Raw genomic sequence first — 27,896 nt, 5'->3', positions numbered from 1 at the left:
TTTGGGGATCAATAAACTGCCTCTGATCGCATAAATGCCCCATATGCATTTTCATCACTTTTGAGTTATTGATGCAGTTTGGTTCAAAAGAGCATATAACATCCAGTACTTTGTTCTAGAAATCACGAGGAAATCCATTTTTTTCGCGAGAACTTAACACATAGCCTTATGTATGGGACAAACTTCTTTCTCAGCTTGCTGTTTTTGCATATGGGACATTTATGCGAACATGGGCAGTAAAGGTCAAATAGTAAGGCATTGTGAGTTGCACAAAATGGCGTTCTTATCTCAATTTGGACCTTAAATGCCCGTGTGATATGATAGCATAACAACGTCGATGTCGCCTTTCTTCACCTTTGTTGACAAACAAACACATTGACAGTTTGCCTGGTTTTTTTTGTTTGTCTGCATTTATTTGGATTTGATTGCGAGTTTGCCGCAATCTGCCAAACACAAAAAAGTTTTAGTTTGTTTGTTTGTTATAGTCTAATACCTTTTTTACTAAATTTTGAATTATTTGTATTGTCTCACGATTAGGCTTACCGATTTTTCACGCTAACGATTTTTATTTTTAATGAGGAGCAAAACTCTTAAACTCTTAATTTCACGGAATTGAAAATGATATAATTTCATGAACATTTTATGTTAAAATAAAAATTAACTTTTTATGCTTTACTTCATACTATTGTTATATAGATTTAAAGTGATACTAATAGAAAATCTTTTCTTTTATTTTTTGAAAACCCAAAGTAAAGTTTTGATCAAAATGTAATGAAGAATTTGAAAGACATTTTTTTATTTAAAAAAAACCGTTTTATACCTTGAACTAGCTTCTTGCCTTTTACTGAACCAATGTGGTATCAGGAACCGGTCACAGCAGATAAGATCAGAATTGAAACTAGTATTAGCCTACTTTGTTGAAATCATGAATTTTGAAATGAAACATGCCAACATTACTGGAGCGCCCTGGTCAATCTTCTACGGGGGTTCCGGAACATGGTTTCTGTGGTCAGTTCTGTACTGTCTTATCGTAAGGGAGCTTTAAATATCGTATCATATTAAGAGCAACATTCTTATTCGATATTTGGCCATTGGGGAATTATATAAAATCGTCGGAATAAATGTTCCGGGGTAATAAATGGCCATATCTCGGTTCCCCTGGATGAAATCATCTCCAATCGATTTCCAGGAAATCATTAAAATGATAAAAATTCCCAAGCAACACACTTTGTCAGATAAACGTATTTCCTAACTGGTTGTATAACCAATCCGCCTTGTTACCACAACTTGTTCTACAACTCCTGTGAACTGGAAAAAGGCGCACTTTTTTTTTGTTGTATAAGATGTAAGTTATCAGAGTAAGTTGTACAAATGTATTTGACAACACTGTGCAATCTAACAAGAGATTCAACGAAAAAAAGGGGGCGTGGTTTACGGCTGTGCTGTCAAATCAAGACGCACACTGGAAAGGAAAGTTAGATTGAAAACAGCTATCTAACCGTCGACTAAGTTACATGTAAACAAACGTTTCTTATTAGAATTTCAATCAACGACGAAGCTAATAAAAAAAGTACGCTTGTTTCTGCAAGATTCATTTAAAATAATTCGAAATTGAATTTAAAAAAAGAAAAAAAAAATCATGGCGCGCATGTGATAAGTGTGAAATTCCCTGCATGGCGAACTTTAAGATTTTCCTTTTTTGATGAACTTCCTCTGTCCCAAGATTCGATCCGATGACTTCGACGATTTGTTATTATCTCCACGGCAGGTTCAGGCGCGCTTCCACATCTCTCCACGGGGCTTCATAGTAAACAAGCTGGCCCAAGCGTCAATAAGAAGGCTGCTGTCTGTTTTGTTAGCTAAAGAACTTAACTCCAACGAAGGCTGTCATAGGGACGTGGCGTTACATCGTGCTGCCACCTGGTTTTTTTTAGTGCAAGAGTGGAAAAGTGCTGAGTCATCGTCTAAAAATAGACGGCGTCCTATCTCGCCCAGCAAAATGAAGTCGATAAAGTAGTCGGTTTCGATGAGCAAAAGTGGAAAATGACGCCGTCTATTTTTAGACGATGACTCAGCACTTTTACACTCTTGCGCTTTAATAGTCAGGACCCAGTGCCTGCAATCCCCGTTACAGTTTATATGGAATTCCAATAAGAATGTAACAGAAAAATCAGGCTTCGGGTCCAGACTGTTAAAAAACCAGGTGGCAGCACGATGTAACGCCACGTCCCTATTGGAATTGAAGTTATATAAGTTTGTTTCAAATCAGTTACAGTCGACTCTCTGGTTGTCAATATCCAAGGGACCGTCGAGGAAGAGAATCATCAGTTTACAGAACGATGCAAAATGAAGACTCGTGAAGTGAGAGAGTGAAATTATTGACAACCGGAAGAGATTTTTAAAGCAAACAGAATCCAAGGGACAGTCGAGGAAGAGATCCTTCAAGCAAGGGAAAATATCGAGGAATGAAGATAATTGAAGTATGCAGATTGAAGGGACTGAAGAATTCATCGATAGATGGAGAATTATTGATATCGAGAAGATCGACAGCCAGAGAGTCGACTGTATAACGGTTTGTTATAACTTTGTTATAACAAACCGTTTCAACTGTCATTTCGATTACCGTACCACGGAGTAATATTGAAAATCGGTATGGTTTTGATTTGTTGTTTTCTCTATCATAAACTCTATAAGCTGATAATTTTTGTAGCTTTTACCAGCGATATGTTCACAAATTAATCGGTCAACAATCAAAACAATTGTTATCTTCAATAAATAAACATTATTGAAACTCTAAATTCCTCATGTACAAATTTACACCACCTTGCAACACGCAATGTCAAGTTAAATATGTATGTTGAGCATCAGTTATATAATCTATTCTCCGATAACATTTGTGTAACAAAGCGAGAAAACCTAAGGTTATTTATAGAATGATTGGCCACGCCCATTTTTTACTGTGTACTGTGTTCAACAAACTGTTTTCGAGTAAAACATTGCAGATGAGGGAACAGCATCTTGGCATATCAGCACTTTGACGTTCAATTGGAGCTCATAAAAAGTGTTTTCAAGTGAAATAAAGTGATAAATAGCTCAATAGGAGCAAGCAAGTTTCTATCAAAATTGTTCCAAAATAAATTGTTTAAATAGTGAAAATTAGCAAATGGGATGGAGTTAGGAGCGGGTGCATATTCCCTATGTTGTGTGTTTAAGTTGGAAAAGAGTGAAGGTGACTGTGTTTTAACACTTCTGTGGCACACATCTCAAGAGTTACATAAGTCAGTTATATAAGTAGTGAAACAAACTGTTATTTAACTAATGTTGAAATTTTTTCTCGTATGTTGATCAAAAACAGCTGTCTAACTATTATTCAACAGACGACAAGTTATGAATGCTACTTGAGAAGTGATCGGAACTGGTTTTAAATTGTGTTTTTTATAGTTGTACATAAAAACATAGGGCTTTACACCCACAGTAGAAAGCCGAGAGAATAGCTCTACCAACAATAAATGGAAGAATAAACCTCTCGCAGTCCACCACGAAAATTTGTTCATTGAAACGGTTTATCTCATTGAGTGGCTTATATTGGCAAATGACCATCTCATAGTCAGAGAACTTTAGTGAACGTGTACCTTTATACTACCAGATCGTGTACTTTATTCTCTCGGATGGCGCTGCCCAACTGTGGGTGTAGGACCCTATTGGTCACATTACTACATATAAGTTTCAGGTCAAATTGCACTCTCCACAATCGCTTTCATGCCAGCGAATCGAAGAAAAACCGCAAATCAAAGCACTTTTGGTCGCGTAATATGATATTTATTCCGAACGCGACCTCAACCTGATGGCTTAATTGTCCCCAAAAACCACAAACTGCCCAACGCTGCCGTTCAGCCATCGGGATTAGCACGGAAAACAAATTGCATACTAATGCTGGCCAGAGTCGTCCTGTCGTCCTGTTCCGGCTGTTGAATAATGAGACCAACAGACCCTTGACTGATGGCGCGACTGTGGGCGTCGAAACGTGTCTGGAAACTCCAACGGAATGGAAATCATGCGCGGCTCTCAGTTATTAATTTTCCCTCAACCAACCAGCTCACCACACAGAGCAAAACCACATTCGAAACAACAGAGTCAGAGTTAGATAAAAAAGTATATATGACTAATTCTACGCCACAATTTCTCATTAACGCAGATGGTGCGATTGTTGGAGGTCTGGTTTATTTCGAGGAGCTTTTGTGTTTTGTGTTAGAGAAATGAAAGTTATTTGCATACCGCATTAGTGAAGGTGATGAAAATTCACGAGCGCGGAGAATCACGTTTCATGTTATCTAATGAACATGATGAGAATATTTAGAACCTAATGACCAACTTAAGACATTGCTTCAAGAACTAGACTAACCTAAAGACTTAACCTGAAAAACAAAACAAAAAAAGTAAAAAAAAAAACATTCCGATTCCGATTCGAATATTGTGAAAGCCTGTCTAAAAAAGTGATGAAAATAGGTACATGATCAAATTTCCACCACGATTGAAGCATATCAGAAAAAGTCACATTTGGCAGTAGATCGATGAGAATCTAATAGTCATTCAATTCACCACAGGCTATCCCCATATATACCTAATCCACCGCGCCCAGAACTTCCCATCTAAATGCACTCATTCCACAGAACGGTCACGTACGTCCTGACGGATCAGAATCATCCATCCATCCATTCATCCCCATGAATCCTTCATTTCCGGCCTATCGCAGCTAACTGACTGTATTTTCGTTTTTTTTTCTCTCTCTCTCTCTTTCTCTTTCACGTCCTTCGTTTCCCACATGAAATTCCTACACACCAACGGATATCGATGTCTGGACTCCACATCCACTCGCAGCTAGCAGCGGCCAGTACGCACACTACGTATTCAATTCCATCGATTTGGACCGCAATGGCTCATTAAGTTTCGAGGTAGGTCAATTTCCTGCCGCCCGGCCCCCGGAAAACCCCGGAACCGGGCTGCACCTAACGATCTGCTAATTTATTCCTATCGGGTTTTTCTTTCTCTTCCTTTTCATTCCTACTTCGGTAGGAGTTTGTGGCCAATCTGTCGATTCTGCTGCGGGGCACCGTGGACGAGAAGCTCGCGTGGACGTTCTCGCTGTACGACATCAACGGGGACGGGTCCATCAGCAAGGAGGAGATGAAGGAGATCGTGACCGCCATCTACGAGCTTATGGGCAAGGTCCCGGAGGGCTGCGAGGAGGAGCAGGCCATCAAGGACAAAGTCGAGCGGCTGTTTGAGGTAATTGAGTGGCTGCAGAGGAGGAGGGGGAGGTGGGCTGGTTTCTGACGACCTGCGGTGTGACATTAGATCGGAGATTAGTGTGAAATTTATACTGAAGGTGACCGGAATTATATCTGACGTAGAGAACATTGTTACATCTGGATTGAACATTTTTTGGACCTATGATGTGGAGTTGGTAATTTTTTCGCCCAGTTTCTATATTTGCATTTTGACCTCTGTGATGTGATCTTGGAATCGGCTAGAATAATTCTTTAAACAAAAATTACACTCGATTTCTGGGGTGCTAATCCAATTCTCATATTTGTATCAACATTCGCACAAATTTCAATTCCTTTTAATAAATAACTGTTGATAAAAATGGAGTAGGTGGTTTTGTTACAAACATGACCAATACGACAAAAATATTTTTTTAATATTGTCCGTTTATCTACTATTTTCAGATTGTTTCACAAAGTCAACGCTTATTTCATTATCAGTTTTTGACTCTCTCACAAGACTGTCCCTAAAAATCAGTGGGCGAACAAAAATTTGGTCTGAAATTGAGATTTATGCCTCGCGAAAAGCGCAGTTTATCCCATTTTCGTCAAATGAGAGATTGGTCTGAAATATTTAACTCTGTTTCCCCTTATTTTTTTCCTAAACAAATACAAAATTTCATTCGTGTATTTTTAACCCTCTACAACCTAACCCCGTCTAGACAGGGTTCGATCTGAAAAGTCGCCAAAAATCAATTTTTTAACCAATATTTGATCTTTGAAAAGCATTGGAAAGAAGAACTCTGAAAATTTTAGAAAATTTCAGGGTTGTTTTGTGTGACTTTGTCAATGTTTTTAAAAATGTAGTTTTTTAGGGGTCAACTTTGGCTGTGTTGTTTACTAACATCTATCTATATATAATAAATTTCGACGGTTTTGTTCGAACGCGAATCAATTCAACACAGAACGTCGGAACGAGGTGCTCTTTGTTGCGTTGGGTAAAAAGTGCCTCATTTTAAAACATTGCTTAATCCACCTTTAGGTGATTGGTGTCTTCCTCACATTCATATAGTGAATATCTTCTTCCAGAATTGCATCATTCCCCCTTAACATGTTTAACAGATTAAGCTTCAATACTCATTTCTTTCGATAGGGTTTTCAGATCTTCAATCCTTCTGGCTCTACGGTAAGGTTTTTTGATAACTTATCCAACGATAGTTCGCATGATAGATCCGGACAACGTTTTCATTAAAATATCTGAGATCCGGCCTCTAAAAAGTGTATAAACAACACTAAAGTGCATATAACTTTTGATATGGTTATCAGAACTTTGATGTTTTAGGCTCATTTCAAAGGTCTTTTAATTATCTAACTGACGGCGATATCTGAGATCCGGCCTCTGAAAAGTTTATAAATACCATTTAAGTGCTAATAACTTTTGATACACCCAAATGAAGTGGCTATGGAAAGCTGACTGGACTGACTACGATATCCGAACAGCACGCCGAAAGGAGCAATCTAAATTGAGACGTAAAGCCAATCAGCGAAAACGGCGTCGGCAACATAGGCGCTCCAGCTACACCGGGACAGACGACCTCGATGATTACGAGCTCGATTACAGCTTCTTTGACAACAATTTCCACTTAGAACAACGTAACGACCGGCTTCACCGCCTGTGCCACAATCAGCTTGCACAACACTTAGTAAAACAACCAGTCAACTTATTACAAAATCCACAACATTCACAATCCCAGCAACAACAACATAATCAACAACAACAATCCCAGCAGCAACAACACCAACAGCATATCCAGCTCCAACAACAACAATCCCAGCAACGTCAACACCAACCCCAGCAGCATCAACATCAATCCCAACAACAGCAACAACTTCATCAACTCCAGCAACCCTATCAAGACCAACAACAGCAGCAGCAACATCAACAACTTCAGCAACCATCTCTACAGCAACACCAACAACAAACATTTCAACACCTACAGCAGCCGCAACAAGCCCACCCTCCAGCAACAACAGCAACAGCAACATCAACAACAACAACCACAACCCCATCAACAACATCATCAAAATCTACAGCAACAACTACAAGCCCAGTCCCACCAACAACAGCAACCTCAATTTCACCAGCAACACCCACCGGCACAACAGCAACCACAACTTCATCAACAGCAACAGCCCACCCAAGCTCAGCTAATACATAGAAGCGCACAGGTATACAGTGAAACACCTAGCTGGATGTTCCGGCCAGCGCAACGTAGCTCTTTTTCGGAAACAGGAAATTTTATGAACTAATGACGCCTTCATGTGAAGCTAGCGATAATTTAATTTTGACAAGTCCAACCACTGCGTCTAATAATTTAATTGAAATTTTGACTTACTGTCAAAACTTCAATAGAATGAAAAGTGCCGCAAAAATCGACACTATTAATCAAGCTATCAGCGGATGCCTTTATACTGCTATTCTTGGCACGGAGACCAGTTGGGACGCTAGTATTTTAAGCGAAGAGGTTTTCTCTAGCAACTTTAATGTATTCAGGAATGATAGAAATCTGTTATCATCCGGGAAAAGTCGGGAGGCGGCGTTTTAGTCGCCATTAAAACCAATTTTGACTCAGAAAAACTTGATTCTGACGTTTTTGCACATTTTGAACACGTATGGGTCAAAGCTCAGATTGCAAAAGAGACTCACATCTTTGCATCTGTGTATTTTCCCCCGTTATCGCCACTCAGCTCATATGAAGATTTCTTCAAGAACGCTGAAAAAATTATCTCCAGTCTAGATCCCGAATCCAAAATACATTTGTATGGCGATTTCAATCTCGGTGCTGTCGACTTCATGGTTGACGCAGAAAACGAGTCTATTCTTATTCCCATCTTAGGGGAAAGTGATAGATTACAAGTAATTTTTGACAAAATGTACTCTCTCGGCCTAAATCAAATTAATCATGTTAAAAATCAAAATAATCGCTTTCTTGATCTTCTTTTTACTAATATGACTGAAGACTTCTGTGTGACTGAAGCAAATAATCCACTTTGGAAAAATGAAGCTCATCACACAGCAATTGAATTTTCACTTTTCGTGCATAAGGCTAATAACAGACCAGATGGTTCAGATTACGAAGAAATTCCTGATTACAATAATGCCAATTATCCCTTAATCAAACGTAGACTATTAGAAGTTGATTGGAAAGCATTACTAGAGAAAGAAGCGAACATCGAGCTAGCAGTTAACACTTTCTATAGCATTATATACGACATCCTCGATGAAAGCGTCCCAATACGAAGAAAAAGACGCACAATTGACAAACACCCGCCTTGGTTTACAAGAGAGGTTAAAAACCTTAAAATAGAAAACAAAAAGCTCACAAAGCTTACAAAAGCAATAGCCAAAAACTTGATGAGTATCTACAAATATGCAGTCAGTTAGAAGTCACCATCCAATTTGAATTTGAAAAGTATCATAGAAAGGTAGAATCGGAAATCAAGAGTGATTCCAAGCAGTTTTTCAATTTTGTCAAATCAAAATTAAAAAGTAGTAATTTTCCGTCAAATATGTCTCTCGACAATAAAATTGGCAAAAACAGTGCAGAAATTTGTGAATTATTCGCAAACTTTTTTGAAAGCGTATACACCTCTTTTGATGAAAACGATCGAGACCGAAGCTACTTTTCCTTTATTCCCCAAGCGAATAACGAAATAACAGTCGATAGCTTATCCTTAGATGAAATTCAGGCGGCTCTTAAAGCTCTTGACAGTTCAAAAAGTACCGGACCAGATGGAATATCTCCAAAATTTGCAAAAAATGTAGCCTCTGAACTGGCTTCTCCGCTTTATTGACTATTTAATCTATCATTAAAATCAGGAATATTCCCAAGTGCTTGGAAGAAATCATATTTAGTTCCAATTTTCAAATCCGGTAAAAATCTGACGTGAAAAACTACCGTGGAATTGCTCTTATTTCATGTATTCCCAAGCTCTTTGAGGCAATAGTTAACAACAAAATGTTTGCTCAATTAAAAGACTACATAACACAAAAACAGCATGGATTTTTCAAAGGGCGCTCAACCGCAACTAATCTTCTCTCGTTCGTAAACTACACATTGAATGAAATGGATAACAAAAACTCTGTACAGACACTCTATACTGACTTTAGCAAAGCCTTCGACAGAGTGGACATTCCTATGCTTCTTTTCAAATTGGATAAAATCGGAATTGATTCTAATCTACTTTCATGGCTTAAATCTTACTTAACAAAACGCACGCAATGTGTTAAATTTAATGGCCTCATATCTAGGCTCATCAATGTTACTTCCGGGGTACCTCAAGGCTCTCATTTAGGCCCATTACTTTTTATTCTTTACGTAAATGATGTATCCTTTATATTTAAGCATATCAACGTTTCGATTTACGCAGATGACATGAAATTGTTTATGAAAATTAAAGACGAAACTGACGCTTCAAGATTCCAGAACGAAATCAACATATTCTTTGAATGGTGCTGTCGTAGCCTTTTACAACTTAACATTAAAAAGTGTACATCGATCTTGTTCAGCAGAAAAATAAATAAGCCAAATATAAACGTAAAACTAGACAACCAGATAGTTGAAACCTGTTCAAATGTTAGAGATTTAGGAGTCATACTTGATTCTAAAATGACTTTCATCGAACATTACAACACGATGGTATTCAAAGCAACTAATATGCTCAACTTCATAAAACGATTCAGTTATAACTTTAAGGACCCTATACATTGAAAACATTGTTCATAGCTTATGTTCGCTCTATTCTTGAATATTGTAGCGTCGTGTGGAGTCCACACATCAAAACACACGAAACCCGTATTGAATCAGTGCAAAAACAATTTTTACTATTTGCTCTTCGTAAACTAGGGTGGACAGTGTTTCCCCTTCCTTCGTATATTGCACGCTGTATGTTAATAAGCTTAGAAACACTTGTAAAGCGTCGTGAATTCGCTTCTCTTTCGTTCGTAAATGATCTAATTGCAAACCGAATTAATTCTCCAGAGTTGTTACAAACATTAAATTTCTATGAACCCACACGCGTATTGAGAGCACGTGAGCCATTCGCATTGCATTTTCACAGAACTGACTACGCTAAACACGGGCCCATGAATAGAATGATGGAAACTTATAACAAATATAATAACATAATCGATTTCACAATGACAAAATCCACCATGAAAAAACAGTTCTACAATCAAAGATAGATGTTCCCCCCTTGTAATTAGAAACTAAGCAACGATCATGTAGTCTACGTATGTTTGACGAATAAATAAATAAATAAATAAATATATCTCAAAATCTGCAACATTGGATTTGCTGCAGAAAATGTCATATTTTATAACATTTTTTGCAGCAAGCCCGTAGATCATTTTTGCCCGCGTGTAAAAATTTCAGCGATCTGCAGTTCTCACCAACACATATAAAGCTGGCCCGTCCCCGAGCAACACTCCAAAGAGAAGCATATCTTGGTGCTCTTTCACTCACTTTTCATCAAGCGTCCATGGCGCGGTGGTAGCGTGTCGGATCAATAACCAAGAAGTTGGTGGTTCAATCCTCGTTCTGCTAAGTTTTTTTTTGTGAAATACAATCAAAAAGCCGTCGGTAATGTCGATAATTGTCGGTAACGAGCAAAAATGTCATACTCCTATATCGCAAAAAATGCATGAGGACAGATTTCATGTAGATTCTGATATACTTTCATGCCGCCATGCATCACAATCATGCGACTGCCAGTTGGGTGTAGGGTTATCATATCTTCTATGTTTTAGACTCATTGGAAAGGCCTTTTTAATACTTTCTAAAAATGTATAGCATGACAGGTTTTCTTACAAAAACCACCCTTTTTACAATCTTCCGGACTTTTGTTAAAATCGTTTTTTAAGCATAACTTTTGAAGTACTTTTCTAAACTTCATAACATTAACTAGGGTTTTGTGGGACCCTTAGACGGATCGAATGAGACCAACACGGTCCAAATTGGTTCAGCCATTCCGGAGATAATCGTGTGCATATTCTTCGGTGCACGGACTCACATTCAGACACACGCACAGACATTTGTTCAGAATTTGATTCTGAGTCGGTAGGTATAGGGGAGAGTGGGGAGACTTGATCCTCTTTTTTTGTACCGCACATAACTCTGTAAATTTCTCACAAAACTATAAACTTTTTTGCTTGAATTGAAAGCTTAAACATTCATCTATGTTTGGCTAATAAGGGTAGTTCATCATATGAACTCTTTGAATCATGCCAAGCGTTTTATATAAATATTTTAAACCGGGATTTTAAAAATGCTAGGGGTAACTTGATCCCCCTTTCAACATTTTGAAGAAATCTTAAGCAAAATGTTTCTTATTCATCCAAACTTTAAATTTTCTATAAGTTACAGCAATTTCACATAAAACCTGTACGTTTGTGTTCAAAATATAACAAGTTTAGTATGTAAAATATTTAAAAACCAAAAATATTATTTTTTAGACCAAAATTAAGCATGTTTACAAAAGCTGGAAATTTTTGTTTACAAAACTTTTGAAAAATGGTTCAAACTGCAGTTAGTTATGTACAACTATACTAAAGGAAACTATGTACGAAAACCCAGCCCAATTAATTAATCTTGAGGCTGATTCCAGTGACTGTAAAAATGCAGGGATCAAGTCTCCCTAAACGCACTTTTTTAAACAATTGATTGTAAAAATAGTATGACGATAAATTTAACATCAAATGCGTAAGGGTTTTGGAGTTGATAAGTTTATCAAACAATTTATGGATAAAAAATAGTTTTTTGAATAATTTTTTAGTGTTTTCTATACATATCAAAACAAAGAAAAAAAGATCTCTTGGAAGTTTTTTGCAGCTCGTTCTAGAAAAATGTGTGTAACTCAATCTAAACATTTTTAATTTTTTTTCTTTGTTTTCTACAATGAGTTTTAGTTAATTTCGCACAACTTTCTAGAACAGAGCTAATTGTTTTACCCACATACTGACGAGATACAGGCTTGGGATCAAGTGTCCCCGGGGATCAAGTGTCCCCGGGGATCAAGTCTCCCCACTCCCCTATGTCTACGAGGTCGAATAAAGAAGTTTATTTTTCCTGATTGAGGTGAGTAAGGCAAAAACTTAGTAAAAAAGTTATCAAAATATTGTTTTTCTATTACGCAAATCATTTTAACAAAAAATATATATATATATCTGGGAATTCTATTTAATCCCTGTATTTTTTTTTATAATGGCAAGTAAAACCGCCTTTGGCAGACTAAAAACCTTCATTTATTGTTCTTGAATGGGTGCAAAACAGCAATGAAAATTAAACTGGATTTATTTTAGTTTTTTTTTGTTTTAACTAAGCCAATTATCTAATAATTTAACAGATCATAATTTAAGTTTTCAGGAATCATCGATAATATTTAAGGTTTTATTTATTATTTTCAACTCTTAGCTACTATTTACGACGTATCATCATTCTGGTGTATGTCCCGTAGTAGCCGGTGAAATTAGGCCAAAATGGTCCAATTTGGAAGTTGGGAGCACTGCAATAGATTGAAAATAAAATGAAAAATATTTGGACATGATTAAAGTAGAGAAAAAAATAAAATATCGACCGAAAAGAGTAATTCAATGATGTTCAATTAATTGGATTTAAGTGAAGGAAGAATCTTACCTCTCATCGTCACATTTGTTGTACCACCAGCCACCACTCCAAGTGTCCTTGGCACAGTTCCATCTGGAGTTGTCGTTGTCACTGTCATAGGTCGAGAATTGCGCTTTATTTTGTTGGCTTAACGCATCACTTGCAGTCCCCGAATAACCACCAACTGTAAGCCGATACTTGTCATCCACTCCGGCAACGTGAAATTTAGAATATCGAGCGTATCCGTATTTTTCATATTCATCCTTCAACTCGACAACCAACTCATAATCTCCACTGGATGTGATTTGATGGAGGGCCTCGAGCCCCAGCCAAAATTCCGAATCTTTTCCAACGGTGCCAAACCCAGTCTGATATTCAGCGAAGGAACCGTTAAAACTTAATTCGAAATTAACTTGCCCGGGAATTCGCTGCTGAAACACTATCCAACGACCACCAAAAGTCGTCATTTCGCAGAAAACATTTTGGTTCAATTGTTGATTTTGGAATACCCCGGATGTACTAGCTGTTTTACACGGATCCAGTACTAACTTCTCTGGAACAGTTTCAGGAAGATTCCTGAGAAGAAGAAGCGAAATTAGTCATAGTTTATATGATTATAAATCAAAACCAAACAGATCTTATACCTTTTCTGAAAGCGTTGGGTTTCCTCACAAGTCACCACCATCCAACACAGTGCCAATACATCCAAAAACAAAAATTTCATCGTTACCTCATGAAATTTTTAAACCGTCTGCTCTAAACAATCACCAAACGTTAACTGCTTGAAGAAAGAACTGCTTCGAATTTTTATACTTTCAGAGTTTTGATAACAAAGCGCGATTTGCTTTGAATTATCGTTCGCAAAATTTTAGGAAAAGGTCAAGGTGACAACACAGACAAACAGACGTAAATCAGTTAACATTTTTAAAACAAGCTGTTAGGAATTTCACAGAAAAAAAAAATCATGGTAATATTACATCTGGGAAGGGGTACATCTTTTATGTCAGAAAAAAGGTGTAATTTTACATCTGGAAATGTGTAATTTTACCACTTTTCTGTTGTAATGTCATTTTTTCAGTCTAAATTGAGGTAAAATTATATCATAAAAGAGGTAATATTCAACCTTCCAAAATTAAAGCTTCCAAATTTACATTATTTTTTTCTGTGTTGTTAAATTTTTGATTGGTGTGGTTTATAAAAATATTTGGGTAATTCTCCGCCAACTCACACAGCGGTTGTCCCGACCCCTCTTTAATTTGCGTGAAACTTTGTCCAAAAGGGGTAACTTTTGTACCTGATGACGAATCTGGGGTCCGATTTTACCCCTTTCATTATTGAACGTGCGAAAAAAGAGGTATTTTTCATTAATTTGCAGCCTGTAACGGTGTAAGATAGAAATTTGGTGTCAAAGAGAATTTTATGTAAAATTGGACGCCCGATTTGATTGCGTTCTCAAAAATTTCGCGTTATTGCCATTTCACGACTTTTTTTTTGAAAAGGTTGGTCGTCGTTGATCATGGCTGTTCATGGTCACCCGCGAAAGACACGGACGACGAAACAAAAAGAAACGCAAAAGGTAACTTTTTCAAAACTTTTTTTTGTAAAATCGTGATAACTCGTGATGTTTATGAGCAATCCCCTTATGTTTGTAAATCGTTTTTTTTGTAATTTTCTGCTCTACAACTTTGTAGAACATTTATGCACTCTAAAAAAATAATTTAAAATGTTTTTTTTTTGTTTTAAATGAAAAAATGACCCTTCTGTAGATTCAAAAAGTACATTAAATTTCCCTTAAACTGACATGTTCCTATTTTTTTACACTCAAGTAACGGAAAATGGCAAAATTTTCATTTTTTTGGTGTTTTTTTTTATGAAAAGTACGTTTTATCGAAATTCTAAATACGCCATCAAATCGGGCGTCTAATTTTACATAAACATTTCTTTGGCACCAAATTTCTAACTCATCAATATTTCAGGTTGGAAATTATTGATAAAAAAAACGTTACTAAATCCACCCTTAGGTGGTTGGTGCCTTCCTCCCATTCAGAGGGTAACTGCTATCCAAAATAGATACAAAAGGGTGGACTTCTCAGTGTTCTATCAACTTGATTCATTATTCATACCATCAGATTGGTTAGTCAGATCTCCATAATTCAGGGCACTTATGTGCTTATAACTTTTGATACGGTTGTCAGATCTGCTATCTATCGAACTCGTTGGAAAGGTCTTTTGATTACCTATCCATCTACAGGTTGCATGATAGATCCGGACAACGTTTTCATCGAAATATATGAGATCCGGCCTCTAAAAAGTGCATAAATAACACTTAAGTGCGCATAACTTTTGATAGGGTTGTCAGATCTTCAATCTTTTGAACTCGTTGCACAGGTCTTTTGATCACCTATTCACCGAAAGGTCGCATGATAGATCCGGACAACGTTTTCATCCAAATATATGAGATCCGGCCTCTAAAAAGTGCATAAATAACACTTAAGTGCGCATAACTTTTGATAGGGTTGTCAGATCTTCAATCTTTTGAACTCGTTGCACAGGTCTTTTGATCACCTATTCACCGAAAGGTCGCATGATAGATCCGGACAACGTTTTCATCCAAATATATGAGATCCGGCCTCTAAAAAGTGCATAAATAACACTTAAGTGCGCATAACTTTTGATAGGGTTGTCAGATCTTCAATCTTTTGAACTCGTTGCACAGGTCTTTTGAATACCTTTCTAAAAATGTACAACATGACAAGGTTTCTTACAAAAACCACCCTTTTTACAATCTTCCGGACTTCTGTTAGAATCGTTTTTTTTAGCATAACTTTTGAAGTACTTTACTACACTTTGTAATTTTTAATAGCGACTTATGGGACCCCAAGACGGATCGAATGAGACCAATACGGTCCAAATCGGTTCAGCCAGTGCCGAGATAATCCAGTGCAAATTTTTTTGATCAACATCCCACCACACACACAGACATTTGCTCAGAATGTGATTCTGAGTTGATAAGTATACATGAAGGTGGGTCTAGGAGGTCAAATTAAGAATTTCGTTTTTCGAATGATTTTATAGCCTTTCCTCAGTAAGGTGAGGAAGGCAAAAACCTCTTTTTCACATGTTCAAAAATGAAAGGGGTCGTATCGCCCCTCCGTCACGAGATATAAAAAAACGGACCTCGGATTTTTGATCAGGGATAAAAGTTACTTAGAATAAAGTTTCACGTAAATCTAGTTGGCGGAGAATTATCCATAAAACAAGACAAATGAAGTTTTTCGTAGAACAAAAGTTGCTAACCTCCTGCGCACCGGTAAAATAAAAAAAAACAAAAACAAAATTGGGCATTAGAGAGTAAACATGATTTAAACTGTGTAATGGTTTTAAATTTGCTCGAATCAATTGGGTCCTAAAATAAAGCTGAAATTTGTTATATTATAGTTCACGACGATAAAGCTTATTTTCCTGAGTACAGTCCTTCTACATATTCGTAACACTTTCTGATAATTTATCAATAGCATGCCAAATGCATCTTTTCTGTCGACCCTTCTATTTTTAGGACCTTTATTTGGACATTCTCTTGTTATTTCACTAGTAAAAGTAGTAATTTTAAAACAAAAAAACTGCATCTCAAGACTATTTCATTCAGTGCAGTAAAACCTTCAATTTGCATGTTCCATATCTGTGGGATGTTATTGTGCCTCCCACAATTGTGGAACACCTGAATTTAACTAATATATTCACATAAAAAAAGTTATCAGATCATTCATAAAACATAACTAAGCTTGAGTTTCGTTGGTTTCAGTGCGTGAAGTCAATATATTGTAAAAATTATGTACTCATGGAGAGAACCAAAGTTTGTTTACATCCGTAAGAAAAAAGTGTTCCTAATTTGTGGATTTCAAGGGTCAAAGCTTTTCTTCCAAAACTTGATACAAAAGCAAAAAAATGCAGTTGTTTGATACAGCATTCGAAAGATCGTAAGAAAAGCTTTCAAATGAAGGTAAAAGCAAATCATTAAGTTCAATTATCGATTTGCTATGATTTTAATAAAATGAACATTGGCCGATCTGTAAACTCTTCCGAATATGAGGGATGACTGTACAATGACACTTTGTACGACCGCAAGAGGATTTAAAATGGATTTTGAATCAATTTTTAAAAGTTAGTTAGGCATAATTGACAAAGGGAGCGCATGGTCGTAAAAAATATTCGGAGTGAAAAGTGTTTTTTTTTGTGTGTGCCTTTTGTTTCGCATTTTTGTCGTGTATTGTGTGCTGCGAGGAGAAGATTGCCCTCTGAAAAAACAGCGTCATCAGTGCATAATTGGCAAAGGGAGTGCGTGGTCGTAAAAAAATATTTGGAGTGAAAAGTGATTTCTTTTGTGATTTCAAAGCCCTTCCTATATCATCGTTGATCGGAAGGCACGGCGTCGGGTGGATTGTGTTTAAATTTTTCGAATAAGGTTTTATTATTTTGCGGTGAAAAAGCCATTTCTATATAATGAACGAAAGACGCACTGACAATTTGGATCGTTGTGTTAATAGTGAAGCAAAATAACTGTGTGTGAGTGATTTTGTGTGTTAACCAGAAAGACCTTCCCATAGCATTGTTGCTTGGAAGGCTCGCCGACGGGTCTGTTATGAAAGTCCTCTCCATAGCGTTGTAGCTTGGGAGGCATCGAAAAGCCAATACCTTATCCTACTAACCCAAAAAAATAATCACGTGATGCTTGAAGGAGATGCTGTGGATTCAACGGTCTCATGCGGTATCAACAAGTATATAGCGAAAAACTATGTGCTTGATGAGTCTGCAACTTCAACTATCGGACTAACATTCCTCCCTTTCGTTGAACTGCAGGCTTCTTGGGAGGGCGCCGGTATTGACTAATAAAGTAAGGATCTTCAGAGGTTAAACAGTGAACGGATGGTTGGCTCCCACTGATCATTTTTGATTCATTGTTTAACTTCAGCTGATCTGTCAATAACGGAGTAGCAGCTCATTGGCAGTCAACCATGCTCATGCTCATGCTAAAATGAAAAAAAGTGATCAGAAATGGGTTTTTCACGTGTTTGTAATTGTACGTAAAATCGACTTAGGACTTCAGGACCCTATTAAAAAAAGCATTGTATTTTTTTTTGGGTCTTTTTTCGGTATGTTCTCAGCTTGTTTCAACCACCAATAATTCTTTTTGGCAATTGACCATTTTTATCAGCAAACGTGTGACAATTTAGCTTTATCAACCAAAATTGCCCTGCTCCTCTCAGCCCAAAGATCAATGACTTTGGAGAAAAAGGGGCCGTAAAAACAGAACAGAACAGAAACGAAAGTAATGGCGTGCCAGCCATTAGGGCAAATGGGGCTAATCTAGCATCTGCTGGTCGATTTATTTTACTACATTGTTGCGACGTGTTGGAGCTTTCTTGTCTGTACACCCTAACATTTTTTTTTGTTGGCTTTCTTTCCTCCCCACAGAAAATGGACCGCAATTGTGACGGAAAAATCACGCTGGACGAATTTATCGAGTGCTGCACCACGGACGAGAGCATCCGCCGCTCGATTGCCGTCTTCGATACCATCTTTTAAAGTGGTGCCAGCCAGCAAGAGGACGGCATTTTCGAGGATTGACAACTTGATCTTTTTTCCCTGCAAGGCAATTTTACCGTTTCAACCGGACGCAGAAGAATCTAAGCATTTCTAGTAGAGTTTCTTAAATATTAGTTGCGCTAAAATTTGCTGGTGATTGATGTTTTTAGCGGAATGCACCCAATTGTAGGTCCACGGCATTTGATGTTTAGTGACAGCTGGCAACCCTTCCAGTGAGTGACAGTTTACCAACGGGACTAGGAAACGACCAAAAACCTTTGTGTTTAAGTCATATCATGTGCAGCAAACAGTGGGCCCAAGATGGTTTCGATAGATCGAAGCTCAATACGTTTACCGAATGGTAGAGAACATGTTTATTTTTGGTGTTTAATTTAATGATCGATGATGCAATAAGGTTTTTTGTATTCATGCGTAAAAAGCAGTTTTGATTGTAATTTGTCGCGTTAAATAACAATGTCACTACATTTTGGGCCAGTTAAATCAGCAATCCATTAGCTTATTCCATCGCACCACTTTCTAAAAAGTCAGTAGAACAGGAGGCCTACATTGGAACAGCAATATAAGATGTTACGCTAATCCTATACTTACTAATACAAAAACACTCACACAATAGCTTAGTTGAACTGTTTAAACTTTGTGGCACCCTTTCATAACGTGTATGAAATTGAAAAAAAAAACTTTCAAGAAGAACAAATAGAAGTCACGCTTGGCTTGGAAATGTAAACAATAAAAAAATGAATACGTTGTAGTAGAAGACTTGCTTAAAGTCTTATTCGCGGATAAAATTGATCCACAAAAAAGAGGGTCAATGTTGTCCGCGAGGTCGGTATAGTTAGTACGAAACAAGCAAGAAAAGTGATATAAATGTTGTAATTGTCAACAGATAAATAATATAAATCGTACCGATTGCAATGTACTTTGGATGGCTGCTTTACTTCCAAAAAAACAAATTGGCAACATCAAATGGCGCTGTTAATATAATGAATAAGAAGAAAGCATTCACACGAAATGCGCAAATATGATTTGCAGTAACTTTGGTCGTACAAAAACAATCGTGAATCAGTGTTCCAAATCAACTTCCTTGCGTAAAGCTACAGCAGAAATGAGGGAAAGATAAAACAAACGCTAACTTGGCATATGTAATACACGTACCTTTAATCTTACAAACAAAAAAACTGTTAAATGTTCAGATGTTTTCCATTACTCCAAAGTTTGAAAAAAGTTTCACAAACCTTAAACAATCCTGTTCGGCTCTATTAATACTTATAAATTAAAAATGTATTCAACTTTGCAAACGTTTCTAATCTTCCAACACACATCTCTTATCAAGTTGTTGTAGTCCAAACTCTCAGAAAACAAATAAAAAATCACAACTTTCGACCCAATTTTGGATTGATGTCGTTCTTAGCCAACCAAAACACGAGCGAGATAGTTTGAAAAGAAAACAGACAGGGGAATAAATGTTAGAAGCAGTTTTTAGAAAGTTGCAAGTTAATCTTACTGAACGGTATATCCTATTTCCCAAGCACCAAATACCACAAAAAACTCCAGTGATAGAAAAGCTAGGCAGACGGTTTCTGCAACACTAATATATATTTTCGTACACTTTCAAGTATCGGATTTGAGAATGCTGAAAATCTCTGCATTTATTAAATCAAACAGAATTTATTGATATCGATTACACAAATAAGAAAAAAAAAAGATTTTTTTTATTCACGGAAAGTGTATTTTTTACGTAGCATCGAACCAGTTGTTATTCCATGTTGCACGAAACTTAATACTTCGTACCCTCACAAATCGTTGTTATCACCCCTTTCTTGGATGAAATCCGCAAAATTTACTAAATACTATATACCACAATGTAATTGTTGTTGTCAAGTGAGCATTTTTCATGGCTATGAAAATGGAAACAATATTGTAGATGGTTGATAGAAATGAGCAAAAGAAAAGATCAAACGATGAAAACAAACCCGTGAAAATGACACATTTTCAGTTATTTCGGTGTTTACGAACATAAATGCATTTACTACACAAAAGATCAATAAAAGTGAAATTCTATTATACGTAAACTGCAGTTTATTTTTTTATCATGCCAAAATTCCTGTTAGAAAGAAACTAAAACAAATACTCATTTTTTTTTATTTACGGGAACAAATGATGTATGTCAATTGTTGCATAAAAATCCAATAAGATTTTTGTTGAATTTATCCCTAGCGTTCGGTTCCCAAACTAAATGCCACTACTTGGCTCACACCTGGTGGTGGAAATCGAAATCCACGCAAACGCCACCAGATGGCACGGAACTGTAATGAAACAAATATACCCTTCACTGCTCACCATTATCTCACTTCTCACTGCACCCTAATCGGAGTTATGGTTCGCAAAGCAGATTTCAATTTGCTATGAATTTAATTGTCATTATTTTTCCCAAAAAAGAACATTGATAATTTGATTAAATTTCACGTTACAATACGAACACATGAAAAAAAAATAGGTTTGGAGCTATCTGTATAAAAGGAAGCAAAAAAGTGAATTTTAGTCTGTCTGTAACGGATTTTTTTGTCATCAGTCATGTTTCATCAAATCAAATTTCATTCCTAATAGAAGATAATTTAATAGGAAACATTGAAATTACTTACTCTAATTTTGAAACACAATCATTAGAATTTGAAAATTTAACAATATTTACAAGTACACGAATATTTTTCATAATTTTATAAGCTTAAAGCGTACAATAAATCAAAAATGATCTTTGAAGTTTTTAAAGGATTTTTTTATCAAGGTGTTTTGCCAGTGAGTAAAATGAATTCATAATCTACGATCATAAAATTCATGCAAATTTTGCTTCCATGATCAGTTTGAGAAAATGTGGTTTAACACATAATGTTGACATGGAAAAAAAATCAGAAATAATGTTTTTCATGACAAATAATTATTATAAAACAAGTCATACTGGTTTCAGCTCTTGAACATAATTGTTAAGCTTAGGGGAGAGTGGGGAGACTTGATCCCCTTTTTTGTATCGCACATAACTCTGTCAATGTCTCACAAAACTATAAACTTTTTGCATGAATTGAAAGCTTAAACATTCATCTATGTTTGGCTAATAAGGGTATTTCCTCAGATGAACTCTTCGAATCATGCCAAGCGTTTTAAAAAATATTTTAAACCGGCATTTTAAAAATGTTAGGGGTAACTTGATCCCCCTTTCAACATTTTGAAGAAATCTTAAGCAAAATGTTTCTTATTCATCCAAACTTTAAATTTTCTATAAGTTACAGCAATTTCACATAAAACCTGTACGTTTGTGTTCAAAATATAACAAGTTTAGTATGTAAAATATTTAAAAACCTAAAATATTATTTTTTAGACCAAAATTAAGCATGTTTACAAAAGCTGGAAATTTTTGTTTACAAAACTTTTGAAAAAAAGTTCAAATTGCAGTAAGTTATGTACAATTATACTAAAGGAAACTATGTATGTAAACCCAGCCCAATTAATTAATCTTGAGGCTGATTCCAGTGACTGTAAAAATGCAGGGATCAAGTCTCCCTAAACGCACTTTTTTAAACAATTGATTGTTAAAATAGTATGACAATAAATTTAACATCAAATGCCTAAGGGTTTTGGAGTTGATATGTTTATCAAACAATTCATGTATAAAAAATATTGTTGTGAATAATTTTTGAGTGTTTTCTATACATATCAAAACAAAGAAAAAAAGATCTCTTGGAAGTTTTTGCAGCTCGTTTTAGAAAAATGTGTGTAACTCAATCGAAACATTTTTTAAATTTTTTCTTTGTTTTCTACAATGAGTTTTAGTTAATTTCGCACAACTTTCTAGAACAAAGCTAATTGTTTTACCCACATGCTGGCGATATACAGGCTTGGGATCAAGTGTCCCCGGGGATCAAGTCTCCCCACTCTCCCCTAATTAATGGTATCAGAAATAAATCATGATATAAAATTTTCTGAGCATCTGATTAATTTTGTATGAACTGAACAATGCATTAAATTGTTCAAAATTATGTTGAGTTTATTCATTAATATTTTTTTTCAAATCAACTTGAAAAATTGGTACAGAAAAGATATGGAAGTGTAACGTCATGATTCGAATTCCCGAACGTTTTATCTATTATTTGGATATAAGTTCGCCTTATACATGTCTAAACTGTGTTATTTGATGAATTCTAACATCAACTTTCATGTTGAGACGCTGTAGCCAATGCAGAAACAATTAAATTAAATAAAAACATGAGTTTACTAAAACTGTGAAACATTTCGCTGAAATATTTCCTAGGCGTTCGAAGCTCCGGGAAGGCAAAGCAGACATTTATGGTTCTGATTTCCTGAAATTCTAGCAATTTTTTTACAAAATATCATTTTTTGTGTTAACAGCTTATTTCAGACCTTAACTTAAAGCTTATTTCAGACTTTCACTTAAATTTCAGTTCAAAATTGTGCAATTCATAAGCAAAATCGAGTGTCCGGAATTCGAATCAAAAGTGTTTGGAATTCGAGTCAGCTTTTTTCAGTGTCCGGGTTTCGAAGCACAACAAGTCATTTTCAAAAAGACATTTTTTGCATGCATTCTCTTAAAATTGACTGTTTGAACAACATCCTGATGATATTTCTACATTTCCCACTAATTACTAGATTTTTTGATCATGACGTTTTACTTGCGCTAGAATTTTGGAAATTCCCGGGATATTTTCAAATTTCCCGGGAAACAGAAAATACCACCTTCCACAATTTAAACAACATTGTACTGCGCATGTTTCTCTGCGTCAAAAATTGAAGTACCGTCAGTGGGGGTGACATTGGGTCTGGGGGGTGAGATTGGGTCAAAGTGATTTTTGACGGATTTTACTATTTCTCAGGTTCTTCTCAATGAAAATGAATTCTGTTGAAAGGGTTGTGTAGGGGACATCTTAAGATGACTTCGCTGAAAAAATCTCGTTCCTAGAACAAATCCTGTTATTTTGGCAGCTGTCTAAGTTGGGGTACGTTTTTGGCCAAAAATGACCTCTCGAAAAATCATTTTTCTAATATTTTTGTTAGAATTGTTCGAAAACTATCCAAATGTTTGAAAATCTTCACTTCAAACACTGTTGCGTGTCAATACGATTCCCTCGAACAAGAAACACTGTTGGATGACTTGTTTCTACCATATCGTTGTATTTGAGCATCATTTTAGTTTCATTTGACCCAATGTCACCCCCTCTGAGGGGTGAGATTGGGTCAATTTTCAAACAATAGGCATTTAAGGTAGTGTTCATCAAAATCCACCATATGTTGGGAAAATGTTAGTAAACTATCTAAGAACAAATCTACGTAGAAAGATTTTCGATGTTATTTAAATTGTTTTTGTTATTAAGAAAATACGAGAGGTGTATCGTTTTTTGACCCATAGTCACCCCCACTGACGGTAAATTTGTTTCTAGCATTTTTTGGAGGTCTCGTGCAGTTTTCTCATCAGCATACAAAGATAGATTCTAAATATCATTTATATGCTAACATTTGAACATTTGAGTTTTATAGCCCATATTTTCAATTTCCCAGTTTTTTTTAATTACTCTAGAATTGTATGACTTTCTAAACAAAATAAAAAACTTTTCATTACACAACTGATCCCAAAGATTCATTTGAAAAAATCAAAATCAAACCATCCACATTAACGACCCCCGGGTCTTTTGTGGTATCTATTGCAAGTTTCTACTCGAACCTAGGAGTCCGAAGGCTTGAATGGGGAGAGCACCCGAACCTCTTTTACTCCAAGGAACCTTCCACCCCAGTGTTTGAACTGGCGACCTTTGGATTGTGAGTCCAACCGCCGCCAGCGATTCCACCGGAGTAGGTTTGGTTTGGTGTGTTGTTTGTACTTATGGCATGGAGACGACTCCTACACCTTGAATGATTTAACGGCATAACAACCAAGGCCGGGACCGACATTTTACTTCCTCATCCGATGGAAGGTTGCAGCAGATGGGAATCGAACCCAGAATCACCCGCTTACAAAGCGGACAGCGTAACCATTCGGCCACTGCCACTGATTCATTTGAGCAATTCCCGAATAACAAGCTGAGGATTTCAAAATGCTATAGCAACGGCTATAAGCCCATACGATTTTAGAAAAAAAAAAAAAAACAAATCATTTTGCATTTTTTAACTAGTCTTACCATCAAAATTTAGAAAAAAAAAGCGTAAGCTCATTTTAATGAACGAGCGGATTTGCCCACCTCTAGAAGATAGCCAAACTTGTTTGTAAATGACTCAAGAAAAATGCAGGGTGGACTCGTATATAACTTCTCGAGTCAATTCTTCGCACATTTTTAAAATTAAAGTTTCCAAATAGTCCGTTGTTGATGTTTTAGATAGTTTTTTTTGCCATTTTGATCCTTTGTAGATGTGCTTAATCATCAGCTCCCCGAGGGTCAGAAATTCCTCTGCCTTTTTAAGGCAGATCAAAATCCGTGTCATCGTCTTCCCTAATTTCCCTCGTGAAAGCAAAGAACTCCGGCTGGGTAGCGACATCGTCACTGCCAGGGCCGCTTTGCCGCTACTACAGCGACAACGCTGGCAAACGAACGGCCCCATCCAGAAGATCTTTCAACGCATCTGCGGTAACTAGCGGTATGGAAATCATCACAGTTCCCACATTGACATGCAACTTGGTTCATTTTGCGTTGTCCACAAACAACCACAAAAATAAATGAAAGTTTGAATTTGTTTGACAATTTCTTTTGGGTGTAAAAAATGCCATGATGCGTGAGCAGTGAGAAGTGAGTTGCGGTGCGAGATGATTATCTCATCTCATCTCATCATCTGGCGCTGCTGGTCGTCGTGTGGTCCATCGCACGTCGCTGTGGAGAGTTTTTCAGTGTTGAGCAGCAAGAGCGGTCGTCGTCGCGGTTTTTGGCTTGTGCAAGCAAAAGTAAATAACGAGGCAAAGGTGTGCGAAATTGTGCGTGTGATTTTCCGATACTACGCATCTTGGGTCGGGTGCTACGGTGCACGCGTTTTATTTTACGTAAGTGACCGGGCCAGGATCAAGGATCACCGGGGACGTTTCGGAAGTTTTCGGTAAAATTGACTCGGTTTCTTCCTGTTCTTTATTTCGGTTTTTGTGCCCTCTCTTGATATTATATATTCCGTCAATTTGAACGGTGAAGGTCTTCTTTCTCCTCTTGCCGATTAGCATTAGTGTGTTGCGGTTCTTCGTCGTCGAGATCTGCTGCCACCCATACAAAGGACCAAGGCTAGGGCAGACTCACGTGTGAGAGTGTGGAGAGAATACACAAAGTGTGCATGAAATGTGGTGATGAGAAGTGAGACGAGCTCATGTGAGTCGAGTTGTGAGAAAGTGAGCGGTGAGACAGTGAGATCCGATGGTGAAGAGTGTAATCTACTGGAATAATAAACTTGGTGATTTTTAAGGTGAGTTTAATTTTTTTTAGTAATTTTCTCACAATACAAAGTTATTTATGACCTAATTCATGTAAATTGTATGTTTAAAAATGTGTGTTAACATTATTCAGTGAAAAATTACAGATTTTTGGTTAAAAATTTATTAAATAAAAAAGAATGAAGCGATAGACTGACCGCTAAACATTTTGAACTAAATTATTGAAAGATTTTGTATTTTCCCGAACGAGCTAAAAAACAACAATGAGAACAAACCGTCTTATGACAGAACTAGACATGATCAGTGAGCGAGTGAGCAATGAGTTCAGCTCATCATGCGATGAGTGGTGAGCCAAATTTAAATGTCATAAAATCGAAAACCGCTCTCACGCGCACATCGATGTTGCGGCACTTGCCAGTGTGGTGGTTAAACATAACACAGCATAAAAAAGAGAGCGTTATTTGCACAAGAATGAATGAATTGTTTAAACACTCATTTTACATTATTGTTATTCTTTTAGAAAGACATATTCTAGTAATTTGATTTCTAGTTTTTATTTTTTTTTTTCTGAGCCAAAAGTAGTAATTATTAAAAAACTTATTTTTTTTAATGCTTGAACAATAACAACTACCGTCAACTGGGTCGAATCGGGACTACAGTTCTGAGACCATTAACCTTCCCAAATCGGTCCAACTCCTCGGTTACTTGAGGATACCATGGAAATTTTCTTTTTTTTTCATAAAATTATTTTTATTAGGTCCTTTTCGGTACTGGGACCTGGTTAGGACCGAGTCGGCTTTTGTAATTACATTTGACTTAATAATTACAGAGGATCTTGGTTGTAAATGTTAGTGGGAGGGGAGCCGATTACCCGCGGCCTACTCGGGGTTAGTAGGGAAGGGATTGATGTTAAAGACAAGGCGTGGGAAGGGAAGGGGGATTGTGTAGGGGTCTTGGTTGGCTCTGCTGGCCTTTGCGTTTTGTCCTCAGCCGCAACTCAGTGTCCAGCTGCTGGGGCGATCTTGCTTTGCTTCCGGTGCAACCAGAAACGACGGCTTTGTGTGAAGGCGAGTTATACTAACTGAATGAAAACTAACTGAAGGAAAACTAACTGAAGAAAAACTAAATGGATATTATGGAATCTAAGAGGAACTGATAGATCGGATAGAGAACATCGAGGTCTAGTTGAGCTAACGCGTCTCGCATCGGGATTTCTGGTGATAAATTTTCTCTTATCCATGTTGAAAAAGTTGAGTATCAACAATTACCGAAATTTGAAAAACGATGCACCATATTTTCTGGATCTGTTCTATCCAAAACCAAATAAAATTATCCAAATATTGTGCAGATCAAAACAGCTGTTCCAATTCGTCCCATATGTTCCGGTTCACCCAAGATTGCGGTACAAATTCATATTATTTATTTTTTCACTCATATCTAAAGATTTCCAAATCAGAAATCACATCCAATAAAATCAATTAAAATTTACCATAATTAGAGTTAAATACATTAACAATTTAGTGAAAAGTCACTCACCCCAGTTGGGTGATTGTAGACAGCTGTTTCAGTCATATTTCGACGACGTCGTGCTATCTTGTTGCATCCACCATTTCCACGTTCCGATAAAAACGCGTTTTAATATTTATGAATAAACAAAACTAGAGCACGCAATGTAAACAATAACAAACACGCTTTGTTTGGCTGAGCATTATGTGCGTTGTCCCGAAGTTTGGTTGAAGTTCGTTGCTGGAGTCCCGAGTTATGATTACAAATGTTTACGATAGCCTAACTTTTACGTGCGTCAAACACGTTCGGACCTGAAATCCCTTTAGCCAGTTGTCGCACTTACATCAATTTTCAGGGAGTGACAAGATAGCATGACAAAATTGAAACTACTTTCATGTGTAAAGTGACAGAAATGCACGGAGTTTTTTTCGGATCTCGTGAATATCTCAGGAT

At 36.7% G+C, this 27,896-nt stretch overlaps 3 protein-coding genes across 15 annotated transcripts in view; 2 read left to right on the top strand and 1 right to left on the bottom strand.

Annotated features, from left to right (window-relative positions):
* LOC6041061 (Kv channel-interacting protein 1) overlaps nucleotides 1-20,601 on the top strand; it is a 164,528-nt gene extending 143,927 nt beyond the window's left edge. For all 4 annotated transcript variants that reach the window (XM_038252017.1, XM_038252020.1, XM_038252018.1 and 1 more), the window contains 3 exons: nucleotides 4,879-4,952; nucleotides 5,074-5,286; nucleotides 18,401-20,601. In XM_038252017.1, coding sequence (XP_038107945.1) covers nucleotides 4,879-4,952; nucleotides 5,074-5,286; nucleotides 18,401-18,511 — 398 coding nt within the window. In that variant the 3' untranslated portion in view covers nucleotides 18,512-20,601. The remainder of the gene's footprint in view (nucleotides 1-4,878; nucleotides 4,953-5,073; nucleotides 5,287-18,400) is intronic.
* Nucleotides 12,660-13,726, bottom strand: LOC6041062 (fibrinogen-like protein A). Its single transcript, XM_001850321.2, has 3 exons — nucleotides 13,573-13,726; nucleotides 12,959-13,504; nucleotides 12,660-12,827 (listed from the first exon to the last, which is right to left on the bottom strand). The coding sequence occupies exons 1-3, from the start codon at nucleotides 13,650-13,652 to the stop codon at nucleotides 12,740-12,742; spliced, it is 714 nt and encodes a 237-aa protein (XP_001850373.2). The 5' UTR covers nucleotides 13,653-13,726; the 3' UTR covers nucleotides 12,660-12,739.
* Nucleotides 20,602-25,382: 4,781 nt separating the features above from the next.
* LOC6041063 (phosphatidylinositol 3,4,5-trisphosphate 3-phosphatase and dual-specificity protein phosphatase PTEN) overlaps nucleotides 25,383-27,896 on the top strand; it is a 130,904-nt gene continuing 128,390 nt past the window's right edge. For 2 of the 10 annotated variants that reach the window (XM_038250926.1, XM_038250923.1), the window contains exon 1: nucleotides 25,383-25,969. The gene's annotated coding sequence lies outside the window, so the exon portion shown is untranslated. The remainder of the gene's footprint in view (nucleotides 25,970-27,896) is intronic. The other 8 variants (XM_038250919.1, XM_038250920.1, XM_038250917.1 and 5 more) reach the window with 8 other exon arrangements.

Source organism: Culex quinquefasciatus, chromosome 2 (genome assembly GCF_015732765.1).
Source record: "Culex quinquefasciatus strain JHB chromosome 2, VPISU_Cqui_1.0_pri_paternal, whole genome shotgun sequence".
Taxonomy (NCBI): Eukaryota; Metazoa; Arthropoda; class Insecta; order Diptera; family Culicidae; genus Culex; species Culex quinquefasciatus.
The sequence above is the reverse complement of the archived record's forward strand: the minus strand, read 5'-3'. Positions and strand labels throughout refer to the sequence as shown.